Below are 27882 nucleotides of genomic sequence, written 5' to 3'. Positions count from 1 at the left end.
TTTTATTTCCCATCACCATAAATCATATTTAATCACTGAACAGTAGCAGACCTAACTTCATCTGTTCCTGACTCTGGATAGTGGATTAAAAAGACCATCAATCTCCAATGATATTAAAGTACTATTCTGAACATTACTGATATACTGAGTGGCAAGTCAAGATATCTGCTGGTTTTATTGTTTGGTCAATAGCACCACCTGCTGGACAGGTTTAATGTTGCTGGACTGAGCAGTATGGGAGGATGAAAGATGACACATTTAGGGCCGCTTTCCTGGACATCTACATTGAACATGCTTTTTAGTCCAGGACTAGGATTCATCTGTGTCTGGGAAACCAGACCATATACTTTAGTAGAAAGTAAGTGATTCCAGCTTGTAGTGGGCTGACTAGTCCTGAATTGTCCTTTTGTTCCTGGACCATTTTCCATGCAGCTCCAGGTGACAGAGAACACATCAATTAGGGCCGAGCCTACAAGCTGATCAATGATACTGAGGAGAATTACATAGAGACAGAGAACCAACTGAGAAAACATATCAATGGTTCTGAATGACAACCAATACACATCAACACCATACATCATGATACATGGAAATGTACAAGATTAAAACATTGCACTTAAATAAGTATTAATACATTGAATGTTTATTTTAATTCAGAACATCTCAAGATCGAATCAGTTAAATCATTGTATATAAAACAGAGAAGAATGAATCATCACATCTGGGGACCATCACCACCAGCATGACTAGTATCTATGTGGACCCTACTACAGTTTAACCAGCTCAGCTATAGACTACACCAGCATGACTAGTATCTATGTGGACCCTACTACAGTTTAACCAGCTCAGCTATAGACTACACCAGCATGACTAGTATCTATGTGGACCCTACTACAGTTTAACCAGCTCAGCTATAGACTACACCAGCATGACTAGTATCTATGTGGACCCTACTACAGTTTAACCAGCTCAGCTATAGACTACACCAGCATGACTAGTATCTATGTGTACCCTACTACAGTTTAACCAGCTCAGCTATAGACTACACCAGCATGACTAGTATCTATGTGGACCCTACTACAGTTTAACCAGCTCAGCTATAGACTACACCAGCATGACTAGTATCTATGTGGACCCTACTACAGTTTAACCAGCTCAGCTATACACTACACCAGCATGACTAGTATCTATGTGGACCCTACTACAGTTTAACCAGCTCAGCTATAGACTACACCAGCATGACTAGTGTCTATGTGGACCCTACTACAGTTTAACCAGCTCAGCTATACACTTCACCAGCATGACTAGTGTCTATGTGGACCCTACTACAGTTTAACCAGCTCAGCTATAGACTACACCAGCATGACTAGTGTCTATGTGGACCCTACTACAGTTTAACCAGCTCAGCTATAGACTACACCAGCATGACTAGTATCTATGTGTACCCTACTACAGTTTAACCAGCTCAGCTATAGACTACACCAGCATGACTAGTATCTATGTGGACCCTACTACAGTTTAACCAGCTCAGCTATAGACTACACCAGCATGACTAGTATCTATGTGGACCCAACTACAGTTTAACCAGCTCAGCTATACACTACACCAGCATGACTAGTATCTATGTGGACCCTACTACAGTTTAACCAGCTCAGCTATACACTACACCAGCATGACTAGTATCTATGTGGACCCTACTACAGTTTAACCAGCTCAGCTATAGACTACACCAGCATGACTAGTATCTATGTGGACCCTACTACAGTTTAACCAGCTCAGCTATAGACTACACCAGCATGACTAGTGTCTATGTGGACCCTACTACAGTTTAACCAGCTCAGCTATAGACTACACCAGCATGACTAGTGTCTATGTGGACCCTACTACAGTTTAACCAGCTCAGCTATAGACTACACCAGCATGACTAGTATCTATGTGGACCCTACTACAGTTTAACCAGCTCAGCTATAGACTACACCAGCATGACTAGTATCTATGTGGACCCTACTACAGTTTAACCAGCTCAGCTATAGACTACACCAGCATGACTAGTATCTATGTGGACCCTACTACAGTTTAACCAGCTCAGCTATAGACTACACCAGCATGACTAGTATCTATGTGTACCCTACTACAGTTTAACCAGCTCAGCTATAGACTACACCAGCATGACTAGTATCTATGTGGACCCTACTACAGTTTAACCAGCTCAGCTATAGACTACACCAGCATGACTAGTGTCTATGTGGACCCTACTACAGTTTAACCAGCTCAGCTATAGACTACACCAGCATGACTAGTGTCTATGTGGACCCTACTACAGTTTAACCAGCTCAGCTATAGACTACACCAGCATGACTAGTGTCTATGTGGACCCTACTACAGTTTAACCAGCTCAGCTATAGACTACACCAGCATGACTAATATCTATGTGGACCCTACTACAGTTTAACCAGCTCAGCAGTACCAGTAAGACTAAACCCAGGATAGAGGGGCTGAGTGAATGTGGTCTGGACTCTGTGGAGGAGGGTCATTGTGTCAGAGACACTGTAGAAGGACAGAGTACCTGCCTTGTGATCCAGGTACACTCCTACTCTGGAGGACTGAGGGCCTGATACTTTAGTCTCAACATTATTGTGTCTGAACCAATAACCACCACTACAGCATAGTAAACTCCAGGACTTGTTATTGTGTCCAAATCCACCATCTGACCCTGTTCTGCTGATGTCTTTATATGAGACTGCTGTATCAACATCACCTCTCAACTCCACCTCCCAGTAACAGCATCCAGACAGACCCTCTCTACACAGAACCTGACAGTAGTTGGTAAATCTGTCTGGATGGTCAGGATATGGTTGGGCTTTGCGTGTAGTGGTCACCTTTCTGTTCCTTTTAGACAGAGAGAGGCGTGTGTGTGCTGTGTTTGGGTCCAGTGTGAGCTGACAGGAATCTGGGAGAAGAGAAGAGCAGAGACCAATGAGGGGAGTCAGAACAATAAGTTAAGTCAGATACTGTATCTACCCTGTCTTTGATTAGAGCACAGCAGAGATCAAATCAGAGAAATATGAGGAGTCAGAGAGATACCCGGTCTTTGATTAGATCTACTATTGCTATATATTTCTAGAGGGATTGTTAGGAGTGTCAGTAAAAATAGACTGTTAGTTACTTCACAATAAAGAGACTCACATTGTAAAAACTGTTCTCTGGTCTTGGGCTCTGGAGGCAGTACGACATCCACTATATTCACTACAGACACACAAACACATTGACAGAGAGTGGGAATGTTATCATCATACCATATTCCACATGTATATGACTAGTAGGGAACTTTCAATGGTCTAAAGTTGATGTTCTTATTGTTTTCAACACACCTGTACTGGAGATCTTGGTCCATTCTCCTTTAAGGAAGTCTTCTAGTTTCTCTTTCAGTTCAGACACAGTCTTACTCACATCTCCAAAGTACTGAAGAGGACGGACAACGATGCTGGGTAAGTCTGAAGATACACTGATACTGGAGAGTGACTGATAACTCTGGAGAGAGAGAGAGAGAGAGAGAGAGAGGGACAGAGATACAGAGAGAGGGACAAATAGAGAGAGGGACAAATAGAGAGAGGGACAAAGAGAGAAAGGCACAAAGAGGGACAAATAGAGAGAGGGACAAAGAGAGACAAAGAGGGACACAGAGAGCGAGGGACAGAGAACGAGGGACAGAGAACAAGGGACAGAGAGTGAGGGACAGAGAGCGAGGGACAGAGAGCGAGAGGTACAGAGAGAGAGAGAGTGAGGGATAGAGCGAGCGAGAGCGAGGCAGTGACAGAAAGAGAGAGAGGGGGACAGAGAGAGAGGGGGAGAGAGGGACAGAGATAAAAACAGACAGAGAGAGAGAGAGAGTGAGGGACGGACATAGAGAGAGAAGGACGGACAGAGAGAGAGAGAGAGAGAGAGAGATAGAGAGAGAGAGAGAGAGAGGGACGGACAGAGAGAGAGAGAGAGAGAGAGAGAGAGAGAGAGATAGAGAGAGAGAGAGAGAGGGACAGAGAGAGAGAGAGAGAGAGAGAGAGAGAGAGAGAGGGACAGAGAGAGAGAGAGAGAGAGAGAGACGGACAGAGAGAGAGAGAAGGACGGACAGAGAGAGAGGGGGACGGACAGAGAGAGAGAGGGACGGACAGAGAGAGAGAGAGAGAGAGAGAGAGAGAGAGAGAGAGAGAGAGAGAGAGAGAGAGAGAGAGAGAGAGAGAGAGAGAGAGAGAGAGAGAGAGAGAGAGAGGCGGACAGAGAGAAAGGGACGGACAGAGAGAGAGTTGGACGGATAGAGAGAGAGAGGGACGGACAGAGAGAGAGCGGGACGGACAGAGAGAGAGAGAGAGAGAAGGACGGACAGAGAGAGGGAGAGGGACGGACTTAGAGAGGGAGAGGGACGGACAGAGAGAGGGAGAGGGACGGACAGAGAGAGGGAGAGGGACGGACAGAGAGAGGGAGAGGGACGGACAGAGAGAGGGAGAGGGACGGACAGAGAGAGGGAGAGGGACGGACAGAGAGAGAGAGAGAGGGACGGACAGAGAGACAGAGAGAGAGAGAGAGAGGATGGACAGAGAGAGAGAGAGAGAGAGAGAGAGAGAGAGAGACGGACAGAGAGAGAGAGGGTCGGACAGAGAGAGAGCGAGAGAGAGGGACGGACAGAGAGAGAGGGACGGACAGAGAGAGACAGGGATGGACAGAGAGAGACAGGGACGGACAGAGAGAGACAGGGACAGACAGAGAGAGAGAGGGACGGACAGAGAGAGAGAGGGACGGACAGAGAGAGGGATGAACAGAGAGAGAGACGGACAGAGAGAGAGATGGACAGAGAGAGAGATGGACAGAGAGAGAGAGGGACGGACAGAGAGAGGGAGAGGGACGGACAGAGAGAGGGAGAGGGACGGACAGAGAGAGGGAGAGGGACGGACAGAGAGAGGGAGAGGGACGGACAGAGAGAGGGAGAGGGACGGACAGAGAGAGAGGGAGGGACGGACAGAGAGAGAGGGAGGGACGGACGGACAGAGAGAGAGAGAGGGACGGACAGAGAGAGAGAGAGGGACGGACAAAGAGAGAGAGAGGGACGGACAGAGAGAGAGCGAGAGAGAGGGACGGACAGAGAGAGAGGGACGGACAGAAAGAGACAGGGACGGACAGAGAGAGACAGGGACAGACAGAGAGAGACAGGGACAGACAGAGAGAGAGAGGGACGGACAGAGAGAGAGAGGGACGGACAGAGAGAGAGAGGGACGGACAGAGAGAGAGAGGGACGGACAGGGAGAGAGACAGACAGAGAGAGAGACGGACAGAGAGAGAGAGAGAGAAGGACGGACAGAGAGAGGGAGAGGGACGGACAGAGAGAGGGAGAGGGACGGACAGAGAGAGGGAGAGGGACGGACAGAGAGAGAGGGAGAGAGAGAGGGACGGACAGAGAGAGAGAGAAGGACGGACAGAGAGGGAGGGGGACGGACAGAGAGAGAGAGGGACGGACAGAGAGAGAGAGAGAGAGAGAGAGAGAGAGAGAGAGAGAGAGAGAGAGAGGGGGGGCGGACAGAGAGAAAGGGACGGACAGAGAGAGAGTTGGACGGATAGAGAGAGAGAGGGACGGACAGAGAGAGAGCGGGACGGACAGAGAGAGAGAGAGAGAGAAGGACGGACAGAGAGAGGGAGAGGGACGGACTTAGAGAGTGAGAGGGACGGACAGAGAGAGGGAGAGGGACGGACAGAGAGAGGGAGAGGGACGGACAGAGAGAGGGAGAGGGACGGACAGAGAGAGGGAGAGGGACGGACAGAGAGAGGGAGAGGGACGGACAGAGAGAGAGAGAGAGGGACGGACAGAGAGACAGAGAGTGAGAGAGGGATGGACAGAGAGAGAGAGAGAGAGAGAGAGAGAGAGAGAGAGACGGACAGAGAGAGAGAGGGTCGGACAGAGAGAGAGCGAGAGAGAGGGACGGACAGAGAGAGAGGGACGGACAGAGAGAGACAGGGATGGACAGAGAGAGACAGGGACGGACAGAGAGAGACAGGGACAGACAGAGAGAGAGAGGGACGGACAGAGAGAGAGAGGGACGGACAGAGAGAGGGATGAACAGAGAGAGAGACGGACAGAGAGAGAGATGGACAGAGAGAGAGATGGACAGAGAGAGAGAGGGACGGACAGAGAGAGGGAGAGGGACGGACAGAGAGAGGGAGAGGGACGGACAGAGAGAGGGAGAGGGACGGACAGAGAGAGGGAGAGGGACGGACAGAGAGAGAGGGAGGGACGGACAGACAGAGAGGGAGGGACGGACGGACAGAGAGAGAGAGAGGGACGGACAGAGAGAGAGAGAGGGACGGACAAAGAGAGAGAGAGGGACGGACAGAGAGAGAGCGAGAGAGAGGGACGGACAGAGAGAGAGGGACGGACAGAAAGAGACAGGGACGGACAGAGAGAGACAGGGACAGACAGAGAGAGACAGGGACAGACAGAGAGAGAGAGGGACGGACAGAGAGAGAGAGGGACGGACAGAGAGAGAGAGGGACGGACAGGGAGAGAGACAGACAGAGAGAGAGACGGACAGAGAGAGAGAGAGAGAAGGACGGACAGAGAGAGGGAGAGGGACGGACAGAGAGAGGGAGAGGGACGGACAGAGAGAGGGAGAGGGACGGACAGAGAGAGAGGGAGGGACGGACGGACAGAGAGAGAGAGAGAGAGGGACGGACAGAGAGAGAGAGAGGGACGGACAAAGAGAGAGAGAGGGATGGACAGAGAGAGAGAGAAGGACGGACAGAGAGAGAGAGGGACGGACGACAGAAAGAGAGAGAGAGAGAGAGAGAGAGAGAGAGAGAGAGGGACGGACAGACAGATAGAGAGAGAGAGAGATGGACGGACAGGGAGAGGGAGAGGGACGGACAGAGAGAGGGAGAGGGATGGACAGAGACGTAGAGAGGGACGGACAGAGAGACAGACAGGACAACTTTATGATTGAGATGAATAGTTTCACATTAACCTGTCTGGGCTAGTCGGACGTCATCGTCGAACTCTATTCAACAGCCAGTCGTAGCGTGTGTCACGAAATACAAATACCTCAAAAAATCAATAATTTCAATTTCTCAAACATATGACTATTTTACACCATTTGAAAGACAAGACACTCGTTAATCTAACCACATTGTCCGATTTCAAAAAGGCTTTACAGCGAAAGCAAAACATTAGATTATGTCAGGAGAGTACGCAGCCAGAAATAATCACACAGCCATTTTCAAAGCAACCATATATGTCACAAAAAAAAAAACACAGCTAAATGCAGCACCTACCTTTGCAGCACCAACCATAATGAACCCTAGGACATTATGTTATACCATACATGTATGTTTTGTTCAATCAAGTTCATATTTTTATCAAAAACAAGCTTTTTACATTGGCAGTAGTAGTCTCGTGAACGCGCATCTCCAGTCTCACTGTCCCCAGGCTGACCACTCACAAACTCTGCTGCTGTTCTTTGCCCAGAGACAGCAGACACCCCATTCCACTTTCTGGCGGCTTTAGAGAGCCAATGGAAGCCTTAGAAAATGTCACGTTACAGCACAGATGCTGTATTTTCGATAGAGATGCAACAGAACGACAACAAATTGTCAGACAGGGCACTTCCTGTATGGAATCTTCTCAGGTTTTGGCCTGCCATATGAGTTCTGTTTTACTCACAGACACCATTCAAACAGTTTTAGAAACTTTAGAGTGTTTTCTGTCCAAATCTACTAATTATATGCATATTCTAGTTTCTGGGCAGGAGTAGTAACCAGATTATATCGGGTACGTTTTTTATCCGGCCGTGAAAATACTGCCCCCTATCCCAGACAGGATAATTCTTAGTTTATCAGACAGTCACCAACACCTTGTTCTGGTCTTACCTGTTTCTCATTCCTCTCTGCTGCAGCTGACACTGTATCATGGCCTTTATGTTCATCCATTGTACACAGCATACAGATACACTGCTGATCGGTACGACAGTAAACCTCCAGCAGTTTGTTATGATGAGAGCAGATCTTCTCCTGTAGTTGTGCGGTGGCTTTGACCAGCTTGTGCTTCTTCAAAGCAAGAGATTCATAGTGAGATGGTAGGTGAGTCTCACAGTAAGAGGCCAGACATGCCAGACAGGACATGAGGGCTTTCTGCTTTTCTGGGCAGGAGCAGTAACCATATTAAATCGGGTACGTTTTTTATCCGGCCGTGAAAATACTGCCCCCTAGCCCAGACAGGTTAAGTTAATTTCATAACACATGTAACAAGGCAGTGTAGTTACCTGGAGGAAATGGATGTGATCCTCTGTGTGTGAGAGCTGCTCCAGCTCAGTGCTTCTCTTCCTCAGCTCAGCTATCTCCTGCTTCAGTTGCTCCAGGAGTCCTTCAGCTTGACTCACTTGAGCCTTCTCTTGGGCTAAAATCAGCTCCTTCACCTCAGAGCGCCTTCTCTCAATGGAGCGGATCAGCTCAGTAAAGATCTTATCACTGTCCTTCACTGCTGCCAGTGCAGAGCGCTGTTAAGAGAGAGAGAGAGAGAGAGAGAGAGAGAGACAAAGAGAGAGACAGAGAGACAGAGAGAGAGACAGAGAGAGAGACAGAGAGAGAGACAGAGAGAGAAACAGAGACAGAGACAGAGAGAGACAGAGAGACAGAGAGAGAGACAGAGAGACAGAGAGAGAGACAGAGAGAGAGACAGAGAGAGAGACAGAGAGAGACAGAGAGACAGAAGACAGAGAGAGACAGAGAGAGAGACAGAGAGAGAGACAGAGAGAGACAGAGAGACAGTAGGTAGTGACCATTTTAGAAAATCATGGGACATATAGTCTTTGGTTGCATGCTATTTTATGTTAATCATATTGCTGCTTGTAGCCTATAACTGATGCTTCGTGGTCTTATGCTGCCATCTATTGGAAATATTTACCAATTAAAAGTTATTAATTCACTTAAAGACATTGGTGAGGCAGCTGAGAAATAAAGTGTATTTAATTAGAGAGATCAGTCTCAAACCTGCCCCACCTATCCCACGCCAATTGCTGGACTTTCACATGGAGGTTACTATGTCACCCAGTTCAAACCACATTTAACATATAAAACAAATGAGTCTTGTTTATCAAGTGTTCTGCCTTGCAATAATAAATATAATAAAATAACTAATAAAAAGCAAATGCTTACATAGGTTTTATTTAAAAAATAACAAATGTTATTTAGTAGTAAAATGGTATTTACTAACATAATATTATTACTAAAATAGTTGTAGGCTACCCTACCCTAGAATTAGGGTTCAGGCTAAAATAGGTTATACGTAGGGTTAGAGTTTCTGTACAGCACTTTGTGACATCTGCTGATGTAAAAAGGGCTTCATAAATACATTTGATTGATTGTTAGGTTCAGGGTATTTAAAGAGAAAAACTGTATGGGTTTATATCTCTCTTGCTCCTCCCTGTGGTCTTCTGTGGGTACTACATACCTCATTCACCACACTTGATAGGCTCATAATCTGAGGTAGCAACTGCATTAGAGCTACAAATCAATGAGCTCCACCTATCCATTTGGTTTACAACTCAGTGAAACATGACCTAAAATAAGACCTGTTTTTTCAATGCAACTAATAGGAGTTGGCAGGGTGAAACATGACCTAAAATAAGACCTGTTTTTTCAATACAACTAATAGGAGCTGGCAGGGTGAAACATGACCTATAATAAGACCTGTTTTTACAATACAACTAATAGGAGCTGGCAGGGTGAAACATGACCTAAAATAAGCCCCACTTTTTCACGTTTACTTCAAAACTACGGCAAACAGCTGGGACATATGGTAATATTATATAACTGGGCTCCTTGGCGGATGCAATGAACTAGTTTTATCAGTAAATGTGATTAAAAATGTAGTGTCCAGCCTAGTCCTAGCACCCGCTGCTGGCTGGTCGCGCTTATCTGCCTTAACCTGTTGGGTCTAGGGGGCAGCATTTGCACGTCTGGATAAAAAAAATGTACCCGATTTAATCTGGTTACTAATCCTACCCAGTAACTAGAATATGCATATACTTATTATATATGGATAGAAAACACTCTAAAGTTTCCAAAACTGTTTGAATGGTGTCTGTGAGTATAACAGAACTCATTTGGCAGGCAAAACCCTGAGACATTTTCTGACAGGAAGTGGATACCTGATGTGTTGTATTGATTTTAAACCTATCCCATTGAAAAACACAGGGGTTTAGGAATATTTTGGCACTTCCTATTGCTTCCACTAGATGTCACCAGCCTTTACAAAGTGTTTTGAGTCTTCTGGAGGGAGATCTGACCGAACAAGAGCCATGGAACGGTGATGTCCCATTAGACACCTGGCGCGCTACTTCATGTTGGGTACCCTCGTTCCAATACGTTATAAAAGGCTATGCATTCGTCCACCTTGAATATTATTCATGTTCTGGTTAAAAAAGGCCCTAATGATTTATGCTATACAACGTTTGACATGTTTGAACGAACGGAAATATATTTTTTCCCCTCGTTCATGACGAGAAGTCCGGCTGGCTTACATCATGTGCTAACGAGACGGAGATTTTTGGACATAAATGATGAGCTTTTTTGAACAAAACTACATTCGTTATGGACCTGTGATACCTGGAAGTGACATCTGATGAAGAGAATCAAAGGTAATGGATTATTTACATAGTATTTTCGATTTTAGATCTCCCCAACATGACGTCTAGTCTGTATCGCAACGCGTATTTTTCTGGGCACAGTGCTCAGATTATTGCAAAGTGTGATTTCCCAGTAAGGTTATTTTTAAATCTGGCAAGTTGATTGCGTTCAAAAGATGTAAATCTATAATTCTTTAAATGACAATATAATATTTTACCAATGTTTTCTAATTTTAATTATTTAATTTGTGACGCTGACTTGACTGCCGGTTATTGGAGGGAAACGATTTCCTCAACATCAATGCCATAGTAAAACGCTGTTTTTGTATATAAATATGAACTTGATAGAACTAAAAATGCATGCATTGTCTAACATAATGTCCTAGGAGTGTCATCTGATGGAGATTGTAAAAGGTTAGTGTATCATTTTAGCTGGTTTTATGGTTTTGGTGACCCTGTCTTTGACTTGACAAAACATTACACACAACTCTTGTAAATGTACTGTCCTAACATACTCTAAATTTATGCTTTCGCCGTAAAACCTTTTTGAAATCGTAAAACGTGGTTAGATTAACGAGATGTTTATCTTTCAAATGGTGTAACATAGTTGTATTTTTGAAAAATTTGAATTTTGACATTTATTTGGATTCAAATTTGCCGCTCTTGAAATGCACCTGCTGTTGATGGAGTGCACCACAGGTGGCACGCTAGCGTCCCACCTAGCCCCAAGAGGTTAAACAAACCCTGTGTACCACCCTCCCCTGTTTAATTTAGTTAAGAAACAAACACTACGCAAAGAGACACCCAGCCGAGAGCCACAACCCCCCCAACCCTGTCCAACCTCAATGACCCTACACTTCAATCTTTCCCTCTCTTCAACCTCCTTACAACAATATAACAACACATGCTCCACCGTTTCATTGACAATACCCTCCAGACACAAACCATTCACATGCTGCCAACCAGATGTAAGGACCAGTTCAATATACAATGTCCTAAACACAATCAAGTAAACACCACCTGTTCCTTCCTAATTTGACCTTTGAACCTTGGTCCACCGACCTTTAGAGGACATATAAATGCCGCCCCTTGTGCTCAGAGTCCCATCTCTTCTGCCACACATCTATCAAAATGTCTCTGATCTTACATTTGTCCTCACCTCTACCCAGTGGAACATTAAAACCTGTTGGGGCTAGGGGGCAGTATTTTCACGTCCGGATAAAAAAAGTATGTGATTTAAACTGGTTACTACTCTTACCCAGAAACGAGAATATGCATATAATTAGTAGATTTGGATAGAAAACACTCTAAAGTTTCTAAAACTGTTTGAATGGTGTCTGTGAGTATAACAGAACTTATATGGCAGGCCAAAACCCTGTCTGACAATTTGTTGTCGTTCTAGGGCATCTCTATCAAAAATACAGCATCTCTGCTCTAACGTGATATTTTCTAAGGCTTCCAATGGCTCTCAGAAGGCGCCAGAAAGTGGAATGAGAGCTCTGCAGTCTCTGGGCGAATAAACAGCAGGAGTTTTTGTGAGCGGTCAGGCAGGGAACAATGACACTGGAGCGCACGTGCACGAGAGGACTCCATGTTTTTCTTTCTCTCTTTGAACGAATACAACGTCGCCCGGTTGGAATATTATCTATAATTCTAAGTATATGTATATTCTAGTTACTGGGCAGGAGTAGTAACCAGATTAAATCGGGTAAGTTTTTCATCCGGCCGTGCAAATACTGCCCCCTATCCCCAACAGGTTATTATCTACTTCACTTGCTTTGGCATAGTAAAGATATGTTTCCCATGCCAATAAAGATCTTTGAATTGAATTTAGAGAGAGAGAGCTCCATGTTAATGTATAGGGGACATGAGTCAGTCATGGTTACTCATGGTTATGTGATGAGGTAGCCCAGCCTGCGACTTCTAAATCAGTGTCGGCCCAATAAGGAATGTTCTCTTGGTGTAATGGTCAAGATGTTGGTTTATCCCACAGTAGACCTGGGTTCATATCCCGTTGGTTACATTAAGCAGTCAATTCTCTGAAAGGAGTCCAGACAGCCTGTTCCCAACAGTGAGGTCAGTGGGATTGGATAGGGGCCCCTCTCTCCCTCTCTCTGAATGGAGGAGAGAAGTGAAATGGTGTGTCTCCTCTGGTCAACAATACTCACCTTGAGAGACTTCACAGCCTGTTGGAGCTCCTTCAGCTCCTTCTCTCTCTCCTGGAATCTCTGCTGGACCTTCTGCTGACTCATCTCCAGCTGCCTCTGTGGAGAATCACTCTTCAATGAGATATCAAGCTTTATTAGTCCAGTAGATCAATAGTATAGTAATGTGACATAGGGCCCATAGAAGATAGGGATCAAAATATTGAGGAAGTGTCTGTCTGAAATTATATCATTATGTTGTCATGTGAATGATTATAGTTTTAGCAGAACACAAATCAGGGAGTTGATTTGGTGTTTGATAACGAATGATAATGATGTTTGATAACTAACGATAATGGTGTTTGACTTGATTGAATTCTAGCTAGAAATATACTTATTCATGTTACCAAACTATAACGTATTGATGACTTTACATGTTGTAACGCCCTGGCCATAGAGAGGGGTTTTTGTTCTTTATTTTGGTTAGGCCAGGGCGTTACATTGGGTGGGCGTTCTATGTTCCTTTTTCTATGTTTTTGTATTTCTTTGTTTTGGGCCATGTGTGGCTCCCAATCAGGCACAGCTGAAGCTCGTTGTTGCTGATTGGGAGTCACACATAAGGAGCATGTTTTTCCTTTGGGTTTTGGTGGGTAATTGTTTCTGTTAGTGTTTGCACCTGACAGGACTGTTTTGGCTGTCATTTTTCTTGTTTTTTGTATAGTGTTCACGTTGTTCTATTAAAATTCTAATGATGAACACATCCTCTGCTGCACCTTGGTCTTCTTCCGACGACAGCCCTTACACATGTATAAGGAATGTATATGTTGGGGTCAATGAAGGGTGGATAGGAACTTGGTGTATGGAAAGTTACTGAGAGAGACAAGGGGAAGTGCTGAAATATTCTGTTCAAACATGTTATTGTTGAATATCAATGTTCCTAAAGAGGGAGACAAAGGGCAACTAGTCTCTGATAAGGTAGGCCAGCTGCAGAACTAGGGAGGAGCCAGGAATTCAACAGTCTAGTTAGACTCTGATAAGGCAGGCCAGCTGCAAAACTAGAGAGGAGCTAGGAATTCAACAGTCTAGTTAGTCTCTGATAAGGCAGGACAGCTGCAGAACTAGAGAGGAGCCAGGAATTCAACAGTCTAGTTAGTCTCTGATAAGGCAGGCCAGCTGCAGAACTAGAGAGGAGCTAGGAATTCCACAGTCTAGTTAGTCTCTGATAAGGCAGGCCAGCTGCAGAACTAGGGAGGAGCCAGGAATTCAGCTCAAGTTCAATTCAACAGATGAAGTGAGAAGAAATCTCTGGGAGGGGGGCCAGAGAGGCCCACCCCAACGACCCTCCTACTACAGTCCTATCTCACACACATACAATTCCACACCCACCAAGGTTCTAGCATCAGGCAGGGCCATGACTACACCAGTGAAAGGAACCAATTCAGTTCCTGCCTAGCAACAGAGATGTATTGGCTGTCTAGATGTGTAACAGTTGACACCGCCTAGTATGAGGTTATAAATATATGTTCTTGTGTAATCATACATTGTCTTTGCAGCTGTATGACCCAGTGGGTGAATAAACTTGGTTTGAGTTTTAACTCTGTCTGTTCAGAACCTAACAGAATTTTGAAAATGGTGATACATTTGGAGAATCTGGGTTAACATATCTATATACTCAAGGTTTGTGTTCATATTTGTGGATCCATTTCATTTGAATGGTCTCATATTCAAACAGCCTCAGTTGATACTGTATCTTTAACTCTTTGTTTATCAGACAGTCACCAACAAGTTGTTCTGGTCTTACCTGTTTCTCAGTCCTCTCTGCTGCAGCTGACACTGTATCATGGCCTTTATGTTCATCCATCACACACTGATAACAGATACACTGCTGATCGGTACGACAGTAAACCTCCAGCAGTTTGTCATGATGAGAGCAGATCTTCTCCTGTAGTTGTGCGGTGGCTTTGACCAGCTTGTGCTTCTTCAAAGCAGGAGATTCATAGTGAGATAGGAGGTGAGTCTCACAGTAAGAGGCCAGACATGGCAGACAGGACATGAGGGCTTTCCGCTTTCTGGTCCCAGTGCAGACATCACACGCCACATCTCCAGGTCCAGCACAGCACAGAGCAGGAAGGGGAGCAGCCTGGAGTCCTGTCTTCCTCAGTTTCTCCACCATGTCAGCCAACATGTTATTTTTCCTCAGATTAGGCCTTGGAGTGAAGGTCTCTCTGCACTGAGGACAGCTATAGACCCCTTTCAGAACATCCTTATCCCAGCAGTCCTCAATACAGCTCCTACAGTAACTGTGTCCACAGGGGATGGTGACCGGTTCCTTCAGTAGATCCAGACAGACAGAACAACAGAACTGGTCCTGGTCCAGCAGAACTCCCTGCTGAGCCATTTGGATGGTTGTTCACTCTCACACAGACAGACGACACAGAGACTCAGATCAGTTTAGTTTCCACAGAAGAGAGTCTGTGGGAGGGGAGGGATTTCCTTGTTCTGCCAGATGGCTGGGGTTAGAGGGAGGGAGGGGTTAGAGGGAAGGAGGGGTTAGAGGGAGGGAACAAGGGAAGGAGGGGTGCAGGGAGGGAGAGAGAGAGATCTGCATACAACGTCTAGAGGGAGACAAATATTTTAGTTCCTAGTTTAGGACCCTTAATATGGAATACATCTAACAAAATGTGAGTTGTTAGCATATATAAAGGTTAACAGTTTCTATGAAGTACATATTATAAATATTTTAATGACCTTTATAATGCCTTATAATACACTTATGTGTTCTAACATTACAGTGTGGTTATTACTGTTAGGCCTAGGATCAGGGTTAGAGGTACTACATTCAGCAGTAACCATAGACATATCTAGGACTAAAAAGAGAAGATGTTTTACAATCAGAGTTCTTTGTATCTCTTCTTAGTCATACAGATCCCCCCCCCCCACATCTTATAGGTGGACGGGGTTATGAACATATCCTATACATTATTTCTGAAACCCGATGAAATGAAACTGTCTTACCTCTCAGTCTCTAAACCACAAGGATACCTGTCACCTTGACAGTGTGTCTCTATACCTCTCAGTCTCTAAACCACTAGGATACCTGTCACCTTGACAGTGTGTCTCTATACCTCTCAGTCTCTAAACCACTAGGATACCTGTCACCTTGACAGTATGTCTCTATACCTCTCAGTCTCTAGAGCAGCAGACTGAGGGTCCGTCTCAGCAGAGGGAGAGAGCAGCAGCCTGAGGGTCAGTCTCGCAGAGTGATAGAGCAGCAGACTGAGGGTCAGTCTCAGCAGAGGGAGAGAGCAGCAGACTGAGGGTCAGTCTCAGCAGAGGGAGAGAGCAGCAGACTGAGGGTCCGTCTCAGCAGAGGGAGAGAGTAGCAGACTGAGGGTCAGTCTCAGCAGAGGGATAGAGCAGCAGACTGAGGGTCAGTCTCAGCAGAGGGAGAGAGCAGCAGACTGAGGGTCAGTCTCAGCAGAGGGAGAGAGCAGCAGACTGAGGGTCAGTCTCAGCAGAGGGAGAGAGCAGCAGACTGAGGGTCCGTCTCAGCAGAGGGAGAGAGCAGCAGACTGAGGGTCAGTCTCAGCAGAGGGAGAGAGCAGCAGACTGAGGGTCCGTCTCTCAACATCCCTCCACTCTCTCTTTCCTCCACTGACACTGACCAAAAAGGGACACAGTCTTCCAGCTGATGGCGAAACTCGAGTCGCACCACATTACTTCTGCCTCATGGACAAATTCATGTTGTTACTCCTATGAACAGAGGAAGTGAAATATTCCTTGATATTAAAAAGACCCAAGCCGCTAATAATAATAACAACACAAACCTATGGAAACACTTTCCTCCTCATTCATTACTGCTGCACTGCTTGTTGTACATCACATACATAGTGTAGACAGATAATAGCAGGCTTCCCCCTCCATACATACATAGTGTAGACAGATAATAGCAGGCTTCCCCCTCCATACATACATAGTGTAGACAGATAATAGCAGGCTTCCCCCTCCATACATACATAGTCTAGACAGATAATAGCAGGCTTCCCCCTCCATACATACATAGTGTAGACAGATAATAGCAGGCTTCCCCCTCCATACATACATAGTATAGACAGATAATAGCAGGCTTCCCCCTCCATACATACATAGTGTAGACAGATAATAGCAGGCTTCCCCCTCCATACATACATAGTATAGACAGATAATAGCAGGCTTCCCCCTCCATACATACATAGTGTAGACAGATAATAGCAGGCTTCCCCCTCCATACATACATAGTATAGACAGATAATAGCAGGCTTCCCCTTCCATACATACATAGTTCCATTTACTGAGGAAGTAGGTTCAGCATACACACTGACATTCTGAAGTTTATAACGTATTCCCAGCTACATGTTAGGGTGGAATGTTCCATTTGTCAACAGTAAGATCAGAGTTATGTTATTGTAGACAGAGAGGTTATACTGACAAGCACTTTCCCCCAACTAGAGACCGGTTCCATTTGTCAACAGTAAGGTCAGAGATATGTTATTGTAGACAGAGAGGTTATACTGACAAGCACTTTCCCCCAACTAGAGACCGGTTCCATTTGTCAACAGTAAGGTCAGAGATATGTTATTGTTGACAGAGAGGTTATACTGACAAGGAAGAGGGAACAAAATCAATAGATAACAGACAAAAGAAGCTATGGAAAGATAAAACATTGACATAATAGTGTGTTAAAGTAACCACTGTGAAATACACAGAACATAATAAAAAGTATTAAACAAAACACATATAGTATATACGGTGAGTGAAGTGAGAAGATAAAACATACGGATAAAGCACAAGCTGTGTAGAGAAAAACAGCCTCAGGCTACCCAGCCGTGAAATAGGAACTAGTGCTGAGGATAGAGTAAAATAGGACCAAAACAATCATTAACCAGAAGATAGGATATAGTGAGTAAATAAATAAACATAAGAAGGATAGACATCACAAAGAATTAAATCAAAAGGAAAAGAAGATAGCAAGGAGGATTTAATCAATTATAGCTAAGCTGTAGACAATCGATAAAATGAATACAACACCAGTAGAGATATTAGGGACTAGACACCCCCTAAGTAAAGAGGAGATAATAAAATCTCTATGAAATGGGAAAAACACACAAGAAAATTAAACACCAAATGGCCTGCAGTGGGAACATTGGATGTCTCTGTGTGTGAGGAAATGGAAACTCTGATAAAGAACTGTAAACCCAAGGACAAGAAACAAAAAAGGAAAAATAAATGAGAAAGAGAAAATGAAATACTGAAAATGTTTATTACATTTATTTGTTATACCACATTACCACCAGGTGGATACCACTGGAACGTCCTGCCCCAGAACTCACACGCGCCACATTCCAACCAAGGGCCCTGTTCGCAAACAGCCAGGTGGCCCCGTAATCAACTAACTATTTCTAAAAGTATTCTAAAACTATATAAATAACATATCTGTTGGTTAGGAACACTGTGTCTGGTGAGTGTGATAGTAGTATTCCTGACCTTCCTGTCACCCGGTGTGTTTGGAAATGTACCTTCCCGTCGCTCCCCCCTACTGTTGGTTTAATGTCCTGCTTTATCCAATGTAGGTAATAGCTGCTGCACCTCGCCCCAATGTTTATTGGGTTGTCTCTCGTACACACTGTCCTCCTATTCCCTGCCTAACTATCTCTGTGTCTATAATACATGCACCTGACTTAGGCTACAATATGCTATTCTGTCTCAGTGTCACAGAGTGCATTCGGGAGTTTTGCTTGCTAGGACTGACTAATTCACCATGTCTGTCAGGGGTATGTGCTACATTTCTCCCTCCCAATGTAAACACTAAGTTATACCTGCAATAGGGTTGGGAACGTGATCCATAGTGCTACCACTCGTCTCTGTAAGTGCTGGGAGTGCATATTCCTATGTGGGATATGAAACACTGCGAGGTATGCCTTGCAAAGTAATGAGTGAAAGACAGGTGTAGGGGTAGAGATGAATAGTCAATGTAACAACATGGCACTGAACTGTGAGAACGGCTGTTGAGCTTTTTATTCATATTCTTTGTCATCACCATAGTGCATACATGCTGTACAGTGAATGTGTAATGCTTTGAAATGAACCTCAGGTCTTGGTAGCTAGCGGTGGAGTCCATGTATTGAGGGCTGGCTGTGGTCCCTGGCCGCATAAGGCTATGGGGGGACCAAGTCCAGGGTGGACCAGTGTCTTTCCACTTGTGGGTGTAGTGTGAATAGGATGGTAATATTCTCTTTTACCCTTATCGTATCTATACTTTGCTTACTCTTCTCCTCTCCACGTTGACTTGACAGGGGATTGTGATGCGTGATGGAGCAGCTGCCCTGGTTCAATGTGAACATGTCTCACGGGATAATCGTACAAACTTTTCACTCTCGGGGAGACGTAGCACGCCATGATGGCTAATAGGGCGTCGAGATGGTGGTAGTGCGTTAACGGCACATACATGGGTCCGGTGAAGAGACTGTCCCTTGGGCCTATCGTCACATGGCCGCCTTCGGCGCTGCCGGCTCTCACGTTCACACGGTCCAGCTTTTCCTTCTCGTAATCTGTCAGGGTCCTGTCCTTCAAGAGGAGGCAGTCGTACCAGCCTGCCATAGCCTTAGTGAAAGTGCAGTCTGTGGTATCCTGAGGTGTTCGATGGAGTTACGAGGATAGGGGCTAAGCTTAGGTTGTCCTAAGAGTTTGATTAGAGAGCAAAGAGAGTTGCTGTCAGAGAGCTTTTCAGAGGTTGGCAATGGCTCTGTTGAAACCTATCTAACCAACGTGGTGTTCTTTTTGTGTGTCAGGCTAATGGACTGATATTACCCCCTGAGTGTGTGAGGACTGGAGGCGCTAAGTGTATCTCAGCAAACTGCCTGTAGACTCGGGCCTCTCTGGGATCGGTTTATGTGGTATTGACAGATGTGTGCTTATGTACCGAGTGCCATTTGCATGTGTGCATATACACACTTCAGTGGACTGTGTAAATGGTGTCCTTCTTGTGCAACAGGGCAGGGTTCTCTATCTATACGTGCCTTTGATTACATCTAAGTCGCTACTATGGCAGATGGGGACCCTGGAAACCATTCTTTCTACACATCATATTCAACGGTCGACTCAGCCGAAAGCGCTGATACCATTTCAACTCAGGAGTCGTATCTACAGGACGGCGATGTGTGTGTGTGTGTGTGCTTTATCAAATGGTTTAAGCTTATTCATTGCTTTCAATGTGTCTGTTTACTGTTACCTGCTGGGAGTCTGGTGTTTGCTGCACTATTTATTCCCTTCCGGAGACACTGATGCCTCACACACACACACACACACACACACACACACACACACACACACACACACACACACACACACACACACACACACACACACACACACACACACACACACACACACACACACACACACACACACACACACACACACACACACACACACACACACACACATAGCAAACTAGGGTTACTGATTAGAAGATGGCCTATGTGGGGAGAAGACAATTCGACTCACTCCGTGTCTCTAAGTAAAGGAAATATGGCAACTGGCCTCAGAAGTGGTGGGGTTCCGTCTCTAAAGAGCAGCTAATATCATCCCTAAATAGACCCGAAGTCACTGTAGAAGCTATTGCCATCACGGCCTACTCTGGTGAGATGCAGGGAGGTGGGGGGGCTTTCAACGGGCAGTTCCCCAAGGTCATCAAAGCACATTGAAGTTATACAGGACCTAATAAAGATGGAAGACGAATACCCCAAGCCAGCTGCAGCGATCTGTTATATGGATGAAGAGGAATGTGGATACCTCTTTGAAATTGTAACAGCAAAAGGACAACCATACAAGGTCACGTTTGATAATTCGGGGTTTGTGCTTGATACAGATATACACTTTAACTCAATGACAAGTTTGCTGGACCATATGACAACGGTTGTAAAAGTGTCCTTTGTACCAAGACCCTTTCCTACAGCACAGGACCTGTGCATGAGCACAATGGATGTAACAAGAGGGAGAAGGAGGAGACCAGTGGAGACAAGTGGCGATCAACCCAGTCTCAAACGGTCCATACAGACTAGCCCCTATGACCAACCCTCCATTTAGTCACTTCTATTATAGGTTGCTCAATCTATGTCAATACAATACAAACCTGTTATGTTTAATAACATATTCATAAGCTATGCACCACACCTAGTTTAACCTCTTGACGTTACCCTAGGATAGGGGGCGCCACAGCGCATTTTGGAAAAAAATCCGTGCCCATTTTCAACGGCCTACTAATCAGACTCAGAAGCTAAGATATGCATATAATTAATACCTGTGGATAGAAAACACCCTAAAGTTTCTAAAACTGTTTGAATGGTGTCTGTGAGTATAACAGAACTCATATGGCAGTCAAAACCCCGAGACAGATGGAAACAGGAAGTGGAATTCTGAATTGCGAACTCAACTTCATCACGTTGCCTATTAATCACACCGTGAGATATCGTTTATTGAGCACTTCCTATTGCTTCCACAAGATGTCGCCAGTCTTTACAAAGTGTTTTGAGCCTTCTACAGTCGAAACTCAGTGAATGAGACGCGTTGGAAATTGGTCACAGCGTGAGGGCCATCACCATTATGAAGCCGGCGGCCCTGTCTACCCCCACCTTTGGAAACATTTTGAAACACATTGAAATCGTCCCCCTCGAATCTTATTGGCTCTCTTGTTGAAACAGGCCCCGAAGATTTATGTTATACAACGTTTGACATGTTTGAACGAACCTAAATGGGAAAAAATTGCTTTTTTCCGACACGGCTGTCCCGCGGCCGGCAGAGCTTTGGAATACTGCCTTCAGAAGCGCTAACAACAGCAAGCTAATGGAACATAAAGGATGGACTTTTTCGACCGAAAATACATCTGTTGTGGACCTGGGATTCCTGGAAGTGCTTTCCGATGAAGACAACTAAAGGTAAGGGATTATTGACAATATTATACAACATTAGATGTGATTTGCGATTGTTCCAAGATGGCGCCGAGCTGTATTTACCAGCTCATTTTCTGAGTATCGCATCCCCTTTTATCGCTAAGTGTGATTACCCAGTAAAGTTATTTTTAAATCTGGTATGACAGGTGCTTTCAAGAGATATTCATCTATAAATCTTAGAATGACAATATTACATTTTAAACATTTTTTCGAATAGTAATTCATTAAATTGTAGCACTGTTTCATCGGATGCTTTTGACGGGAAAATAGTTAGTCAACGTCAGACGCCGATGTAAAATGCTGTTTTCATATATAAATATGAACTTTATTGAACAAAAGAATGCATGCATTGTGTAACATGATGTCCTAGGTGTGTCATCTGATGAAGTTTGTAAAAGGTTAGTGCTGCATTTAGCTGTTTTTTGGTTATTTGTGATGCTTGTGGTTGGTCGGAAAATGGCTAAGTTGCTGCTTTTTACGATGGACTCCTCTAACATAATCTAATGATTTGCTCTTCCTGTAAAACCTTTTTGAAATCGGACGACGTGGGTTGATTCAGGAGAGGTGTATCTATAAAAGAAAAAAAAAAATGTTTTTTTTATTTTATTTTATTTTTTCAAATTATTAAATTTTGTTATGCTAATGGCGATATGATTTTTCGCTGGATTTTGATCCCGCTGACGGGATGAGACGCTGTTAATTAAATATATCCCAACCATCCCCCTTTTCTCTGGGTGTGGAACTTCAAACCCACACATAAGGAAAGCCAAATACTTCACACGAGATAAAAAGATAGAAAAAACAAAGCAAGCGTTTTTCTTCTCCCCCCTGTTCCTTTTCCGAGGTCGTGTTATCAACTCTGCCCTGCTCATTCAGAAAGTGATTATGGCTGGGCCTGCTCATTCAGCCGTGTCTGTATTATCTAACACGAGTCCCTTCATGGCACAATATCTTGGTTATTCATCAGTGGACTGTTACTCAACCGCTCGTGTGTATTCAACCTAGGGGTGCTTAGCAACCCATTTACCACTTAGCATAATGTGGCTCTCTCTCTCTCTTCCAGCTCTGGGGTATTGATCCAAGCAAGCCTTGGATAAACCCAACCCCCGGGTGTTTACCCAACAAACTATCACAGGAAAGCAGTTAAATAGCAAGGTCTGTTCCTGTATATGAACACACTTAGCCTGTCTCAGCACTGGGAAGAACAGCAAGTGTCTATTGGAAATGGCCGGAATGGAAGTGACATATGGAAACTGGCCTCTATTGGATAGATCACGACTTTCATTTGTAGAGTCACTGGGTGACAACTGGTGGGGTTCTGTGTCTGAGCAAAAAATGACATCTTTCCTGAATAGACCCGATGTGAATGCTGGAGCTTTTGCCATATCAGAATACTGTGGAGCGGTGCCCGGAGGAGTGTGTTCATGTATGATGAAGACAGATGATTATGTTATTATTTCATTCGCCATATATGTCATAGGAGGCCGTTACAAATGTACCGACTTCCTAAAATGGGAATACAGTCAACCTGCAAACATTATAGAGGACATGATTGTAAAATACCCAGGAGGGTACCTGATGGCTAGACCGAGATCCATACCTGGTGGTCAAAGTGAGTTCCCTTGCATACGTGTAGTGGAAGAGATGCATACCATGATACAGTCACTAAAGAGTGCATGGTGGGGACTGTCTTTTGGGCAGTCACCGAATGGAAGGTCCTCAGGGTCATGTGAGCACACTGCCTTGTTAAACAACCTAAAAAGTATGCAAATGGAAAAAGCAATCCTGCTGCAGCAATATGTTACATGGATGAACACTGCTCTGGATACCTCTTTGACATTGGGAAAGGAAAGGGATACAAAGTGATGTTCGACAGGTCTGGGTTTTGATGTGGGGCCAATCTACACTTCTCCAATATACGAGAGTTGATGGACTACATGACAAGGGCTAAAAATGTACAGTCGAGGTCTTGGCCATCTCCTGAGTGACTCTGTGGAGAATCCCAAGGTCGTCAAGGCAGGCAGATCACAAAAGAGCTAGGACATTTCTGAGAGCATCATAGTCCTTGTCAGTGCTGAGGTGATGAGAAGGTATGCAGACGTAACTGTCTGCACACTGGGGAAAAGAAAAAGATGTGAAACGCCCTGGCCATAGAGAGGGGTTTTTGTTCTTTATTTTGGTTAGGCCAGGGTGTTACATTGGGTGGGCGTTCTATGTTCCTTTCTCTATGTTTTTGTATTTCTTTGTTTTGGGTCGTGTGTGGCTCCCAATCAGGCACAGCTGAAGCTCGTTGTTGCTGATTGGGAGTCACACATAAGGAGCATGTTTTTCCTTTGGGTTTTGTGGGTAATTGTTTCTGTTTAGTGTTTGCACCTGACAGGACTGTTTGGCTGTTCTTGTTTTTGTCTAACGTGTTCTTTCTTTAATAAATTCCTGAAGATCAACACATCCTCCGCTGCACCTTGGTCTCATTTGAACGACGGCCGTTACAGGATGATATTTCACTGGGTCCCATGATAACCCTGGCAAGACCTATTGTTGAACACAGGCCGCATGTGAATTGAAACTCCCCTCAGGCAGAAGCAACTAGAATGTCTAAAGCTCCTTTTGCGCTATCCAATGCCCAGAGACTGTTTGACATCATGAAGGCTAAGACATTGATGGGAGCCTGCCTGTTGTCGTCATCATACACAGATAGGGTTCGATTGAAAGGAACTGTGTCTGTGCCAGCTATCTTGATACAGGAGCCACCGTTAATGTCAACGTTCCACTGGGATGAAAGTTTAGATGGATCGTTAGTCAGGACCCTTGTCTTGTTGTCATTGAGGACAGTGAACTTGGCTGGTATTTTGTCGAAGGTGCCTTGCTTGTATGCGGTAACTGTCATGTTGTCAATGATGAACAGAGTGCTGCAGTCTCCAAAGGGTATGAGCCCTTGCAAGTCAATCTTGAACATGGTAGGCTGATGTGCTTCACTGACCTTGTTCATTGTGTGGGTGAACACATACTCCTTCTGACTGAAAGACATCTTTATCCGTGCTTGGGATGCTAAAGGTAAACTATCACTGGTCTGTACTCGATGCATGTATACGAAATGGTATATACGGTAATTTTTGTCTCAGTCTACGTTCAGGCAAATGTTGAATAGTGTCACCGTTGAGGAGAGCGATAAGCAATGCCAGGCCGGGTAAGGATCACGAGAGCCACCGTCTTTCATTGACACACCGTCCTATCCGTCTCTTCTTGTCTTCGCCGTAGACACGCTGGATAAGCCTGTGACCGGGGATATTGTTGGTGAACAGGTCCTTGTAGAAGTTTTTACAACCCGTGCAATGATACGTAACCACCCTGCTGCAGTCAGAGAGAGGACGGCTCCTCTTTCCGAGCTTAGCCCGGACAGGGGCGATCCACTTTTTCTCCCTAAATGTCTCTATCCAGGTTCTCATGACTTTTGTGTCGGCGCAACAGTACGGCATGATGCAAAGAACAGATTCTGGGTACATAACGGGCCCAGAGCTGAAAGCGTCAGGGGTCTGTATCTGCAACATGAGTACAGTCTGATACAGAAGGCCTGCCAGGTCAACTAGAGTCCTCTCGCACAGCTCGCTTCTCACTATGGAAATCCTACCGGTAGTAGAGTATGTGATCCCAGCGTCTTGCAACATGACAATCGGCAATGAAAGCAAGATGGAGGCGGCAGAGCAAGAGTCGTTGTCGACAAGGGACAGTATGCCTTCCGGTATGGCTTCCGTGAGCCTTTTCCCAAGTGAGGCACTTAGGTTCCTGTAGACATCGCTGGGCTGTAGGGATATGTCCTTGGTGATTACATTGCTGCAGACCTCGAGTTTCTCACCGGGCAGACGCGCCACCGTTTCCCTGTTTATCCTTAGGTGCTCCAACTCACTAGTACCGCAGACGGGTATCATGTGTTCGGGACAGTTGTTCATTACCGAGTTGAAAGCCATGGTTGCCCTCTTCAACCTCTGTCTGACTGAGGTGATTGAGGTGAGCAAGTGCTCTTTGCAATCACCCAGGCTGTGGGAGCCAAGGGCAGAACTGTACATGTAGCGGGGTAAGCAGTAGTCTATAATGCAGTGAGCTAAAAGCTTTCCAGATCGGTTCACCAAGGTACAGTCTGCATAGTGAGCTATCAGCACCCTGGAGTTGGCCAAACATTTGTTGAAAGGCTGGTAGGGGTGTGAAATGATCTCTGTGTAAGACGAGGAATCGATTTGGGTTAGGGGGACCTGGTTGTGATGATCCTCCGTGTTGGCATCTCTAACGTGAGTGGACCCATGTTCATTATCACCATCAGACACCTTGCTTGTGTCAGAACGCTTGGCCTCGCATATGAGCGATCCACCGAGCATGGCCGTGATACACCCTGTGTTAGCCTGGAGGTTCAAGGGGTATCTGTAGAAGGCTGCTTCGCAAGGGTTACACTTGTGATACTCGGGGCATTCGACTGGCTTGACAGAGAGTCCTGTAATGTGCTGTAGCCACGTCTTCACCGTTTCTAGGTAGGTCGTTTTAACACTGCAGTTGGCTACCTTCAAGCGATCCAGTGTTTGTTGACTAAAGTGCTTGTTCTCGGTTCCACAAACGAGAGCTGATTGGCTAGGACTTCATGGGTACGCTTGGTTAAGGTTATCATTACAGCCTTCATGTCTGCACCTGAGCCAAGGTCCATTTTATGATCATGCCCTAAAGGTTTGAAGCGAACATCGGCATCGTGATAGACCAAGTGTTCAGCCTGATCGGCGTATGCAGTGAAAGCAACAAAACGCAGGACATCGGAAGCAGAGGCGTAGAACTTGTTACCTCTCAACTCTTGGTAAGCTTCATGTAGATTGTCGGATATCTCTACAATTGAATTGGTCTTGTCAGGCTCACTAATCATTGTCATCAGTTCTTTTGCTTTAGTGAACACATCCTTATCCAGTTCCATGACAACTCTACTCTCTTCCATAACACCGGCCTTTTTCAGGTGATCCATTGTCCCAGCGTCCAAAACCAGTCTGTTCTTATGGAAGAAGTTTGCCTGTTCCGTGATAGCAGTCACGTGGGGCAGATCGGAAAGTCCTTACAGTAAATCCGACGAGGAACGCTGTATCCAGTCTAAGGAAAGCCATAGGACTGGGGATGGGACGTCCAAACTAGGACTGGGATCGGAAAGTCCCCAATTTCAGTAAATCCGACGAGGAGCGCCGTATCCAGTCTAAGGAAAGCCATAGGACTGGGGATGGGACGTCCAAACTGGGAGTCAATATCACATTCAGGGTGGGAATCTCAATGAGCTATTTTATTCGAGCACACATAGGCAATGTATAAGTTGACAATGGTAACCCGGTCTGAGGGATGTCAGGGTGCAACATTCCTCTCTGTAGTTGTTGACACTATCTATATACATGTGATGTGACTGTATTGTACTTTGGGAATAATAAAACATTTTATTTGAAACATTGTTTAAGGATCTGTTATGACTTTATTTAATAGGCATATAGACATTGACATATATCATCATTAGATACATAGGTTACATAGCCACACTATAGACCAAGTGTTATTAAACTAAACAGAGTACCGTGCCACTTTACTATTAGATACCCCCTTTCCCTTTGTTTGCCTAGTCCAATGGTCATCATAATTTCCTCTTACGAGAGTGGTCTTCCTACACTTGGCGCAAGACGCAGATGATATCTTATGTAGAGTCTTGCACACATCAGGGTTGACAAAGGAACTGCTGCATACCACACAGCCCTGAGTCAACATCTCACTAAGGTCACACAGATCCTTTTGTGTGAACTCGCCAGGCTTAAGCATTTCCAACAGCGACATCAAACTGCTTTCCAGCCGGAGTCCCTCCTTGGGATCCATAATGCACACCGTGATCATTCCGAGCAGGCAGCATACAGCGATGCACTTCCAACTCTTGAAGCGTAACAACCTAATGTCCAATGCACATTTAGAGAACAGCTTGGCAGCTACCAGTGTGACACTTTCATTCAGCACATGGATAGGTGACAGGGTACGGGACGTGTGTTCTCGGACATGTTCCAGGATTAGATACTTGCACAGTATACTGATCAT

At 45.2% G+C, this 27882-nt stretch overlaps 2 protein-coding genes across 2 annotated transcripts in view; both read right to left on the bottom strand.

Annotated features, from left to right (window-relative positions):
* LOC106593683 (E3 ubiquitin-protein ligase TRIM47) overlaps positions 1-27882 on the bottom strand; it is a 59125-nt gene that overhangs the window by 9905 nt on the left and 21338 nt on the right. The window lies entirely within an intron of this gene.
* Positions 103-15218, bottom strand: LOC123731730 (E3 ubiquitin-protein ligase TRIM47). The gene is made up of 5 exons (XM_045711132.1): positions 14607-15218; positions 12830-12925; positions 8298-8531; positions 2880-2950; positions 103-489 (listed from the first exon to the last, which is right to left on the bottom strand). The coding sequence occupies exons 1-5, from the start codon at positions 15201-15203 to the stop codon at positions 186-188; spliced, it is 1302 nt and encodes a 433-aa protein (XP_045567088.1). The 5' UTR covers positions 15204-15218; the 3' UTR covers positions 103-185.

Source organism: Salmo salar, unplaced genomic scaffold, assembly GCF_905237065.1.
Source record: "Salmo salar unplaced genomic scaffold, Ssal_v3.1, whole genome shotgun sequence".
NCBI lineage: Eukaryota > Metazoa > Chordata > Actinopteri > Salmoniformes > Salmonidae > Salmo > Salmo salar.
The sequence above is the reverse complement of the archived record's forward strand: the minus strand, read 5'-3'. Positions and strand labels throughout refer to the sequence as shown.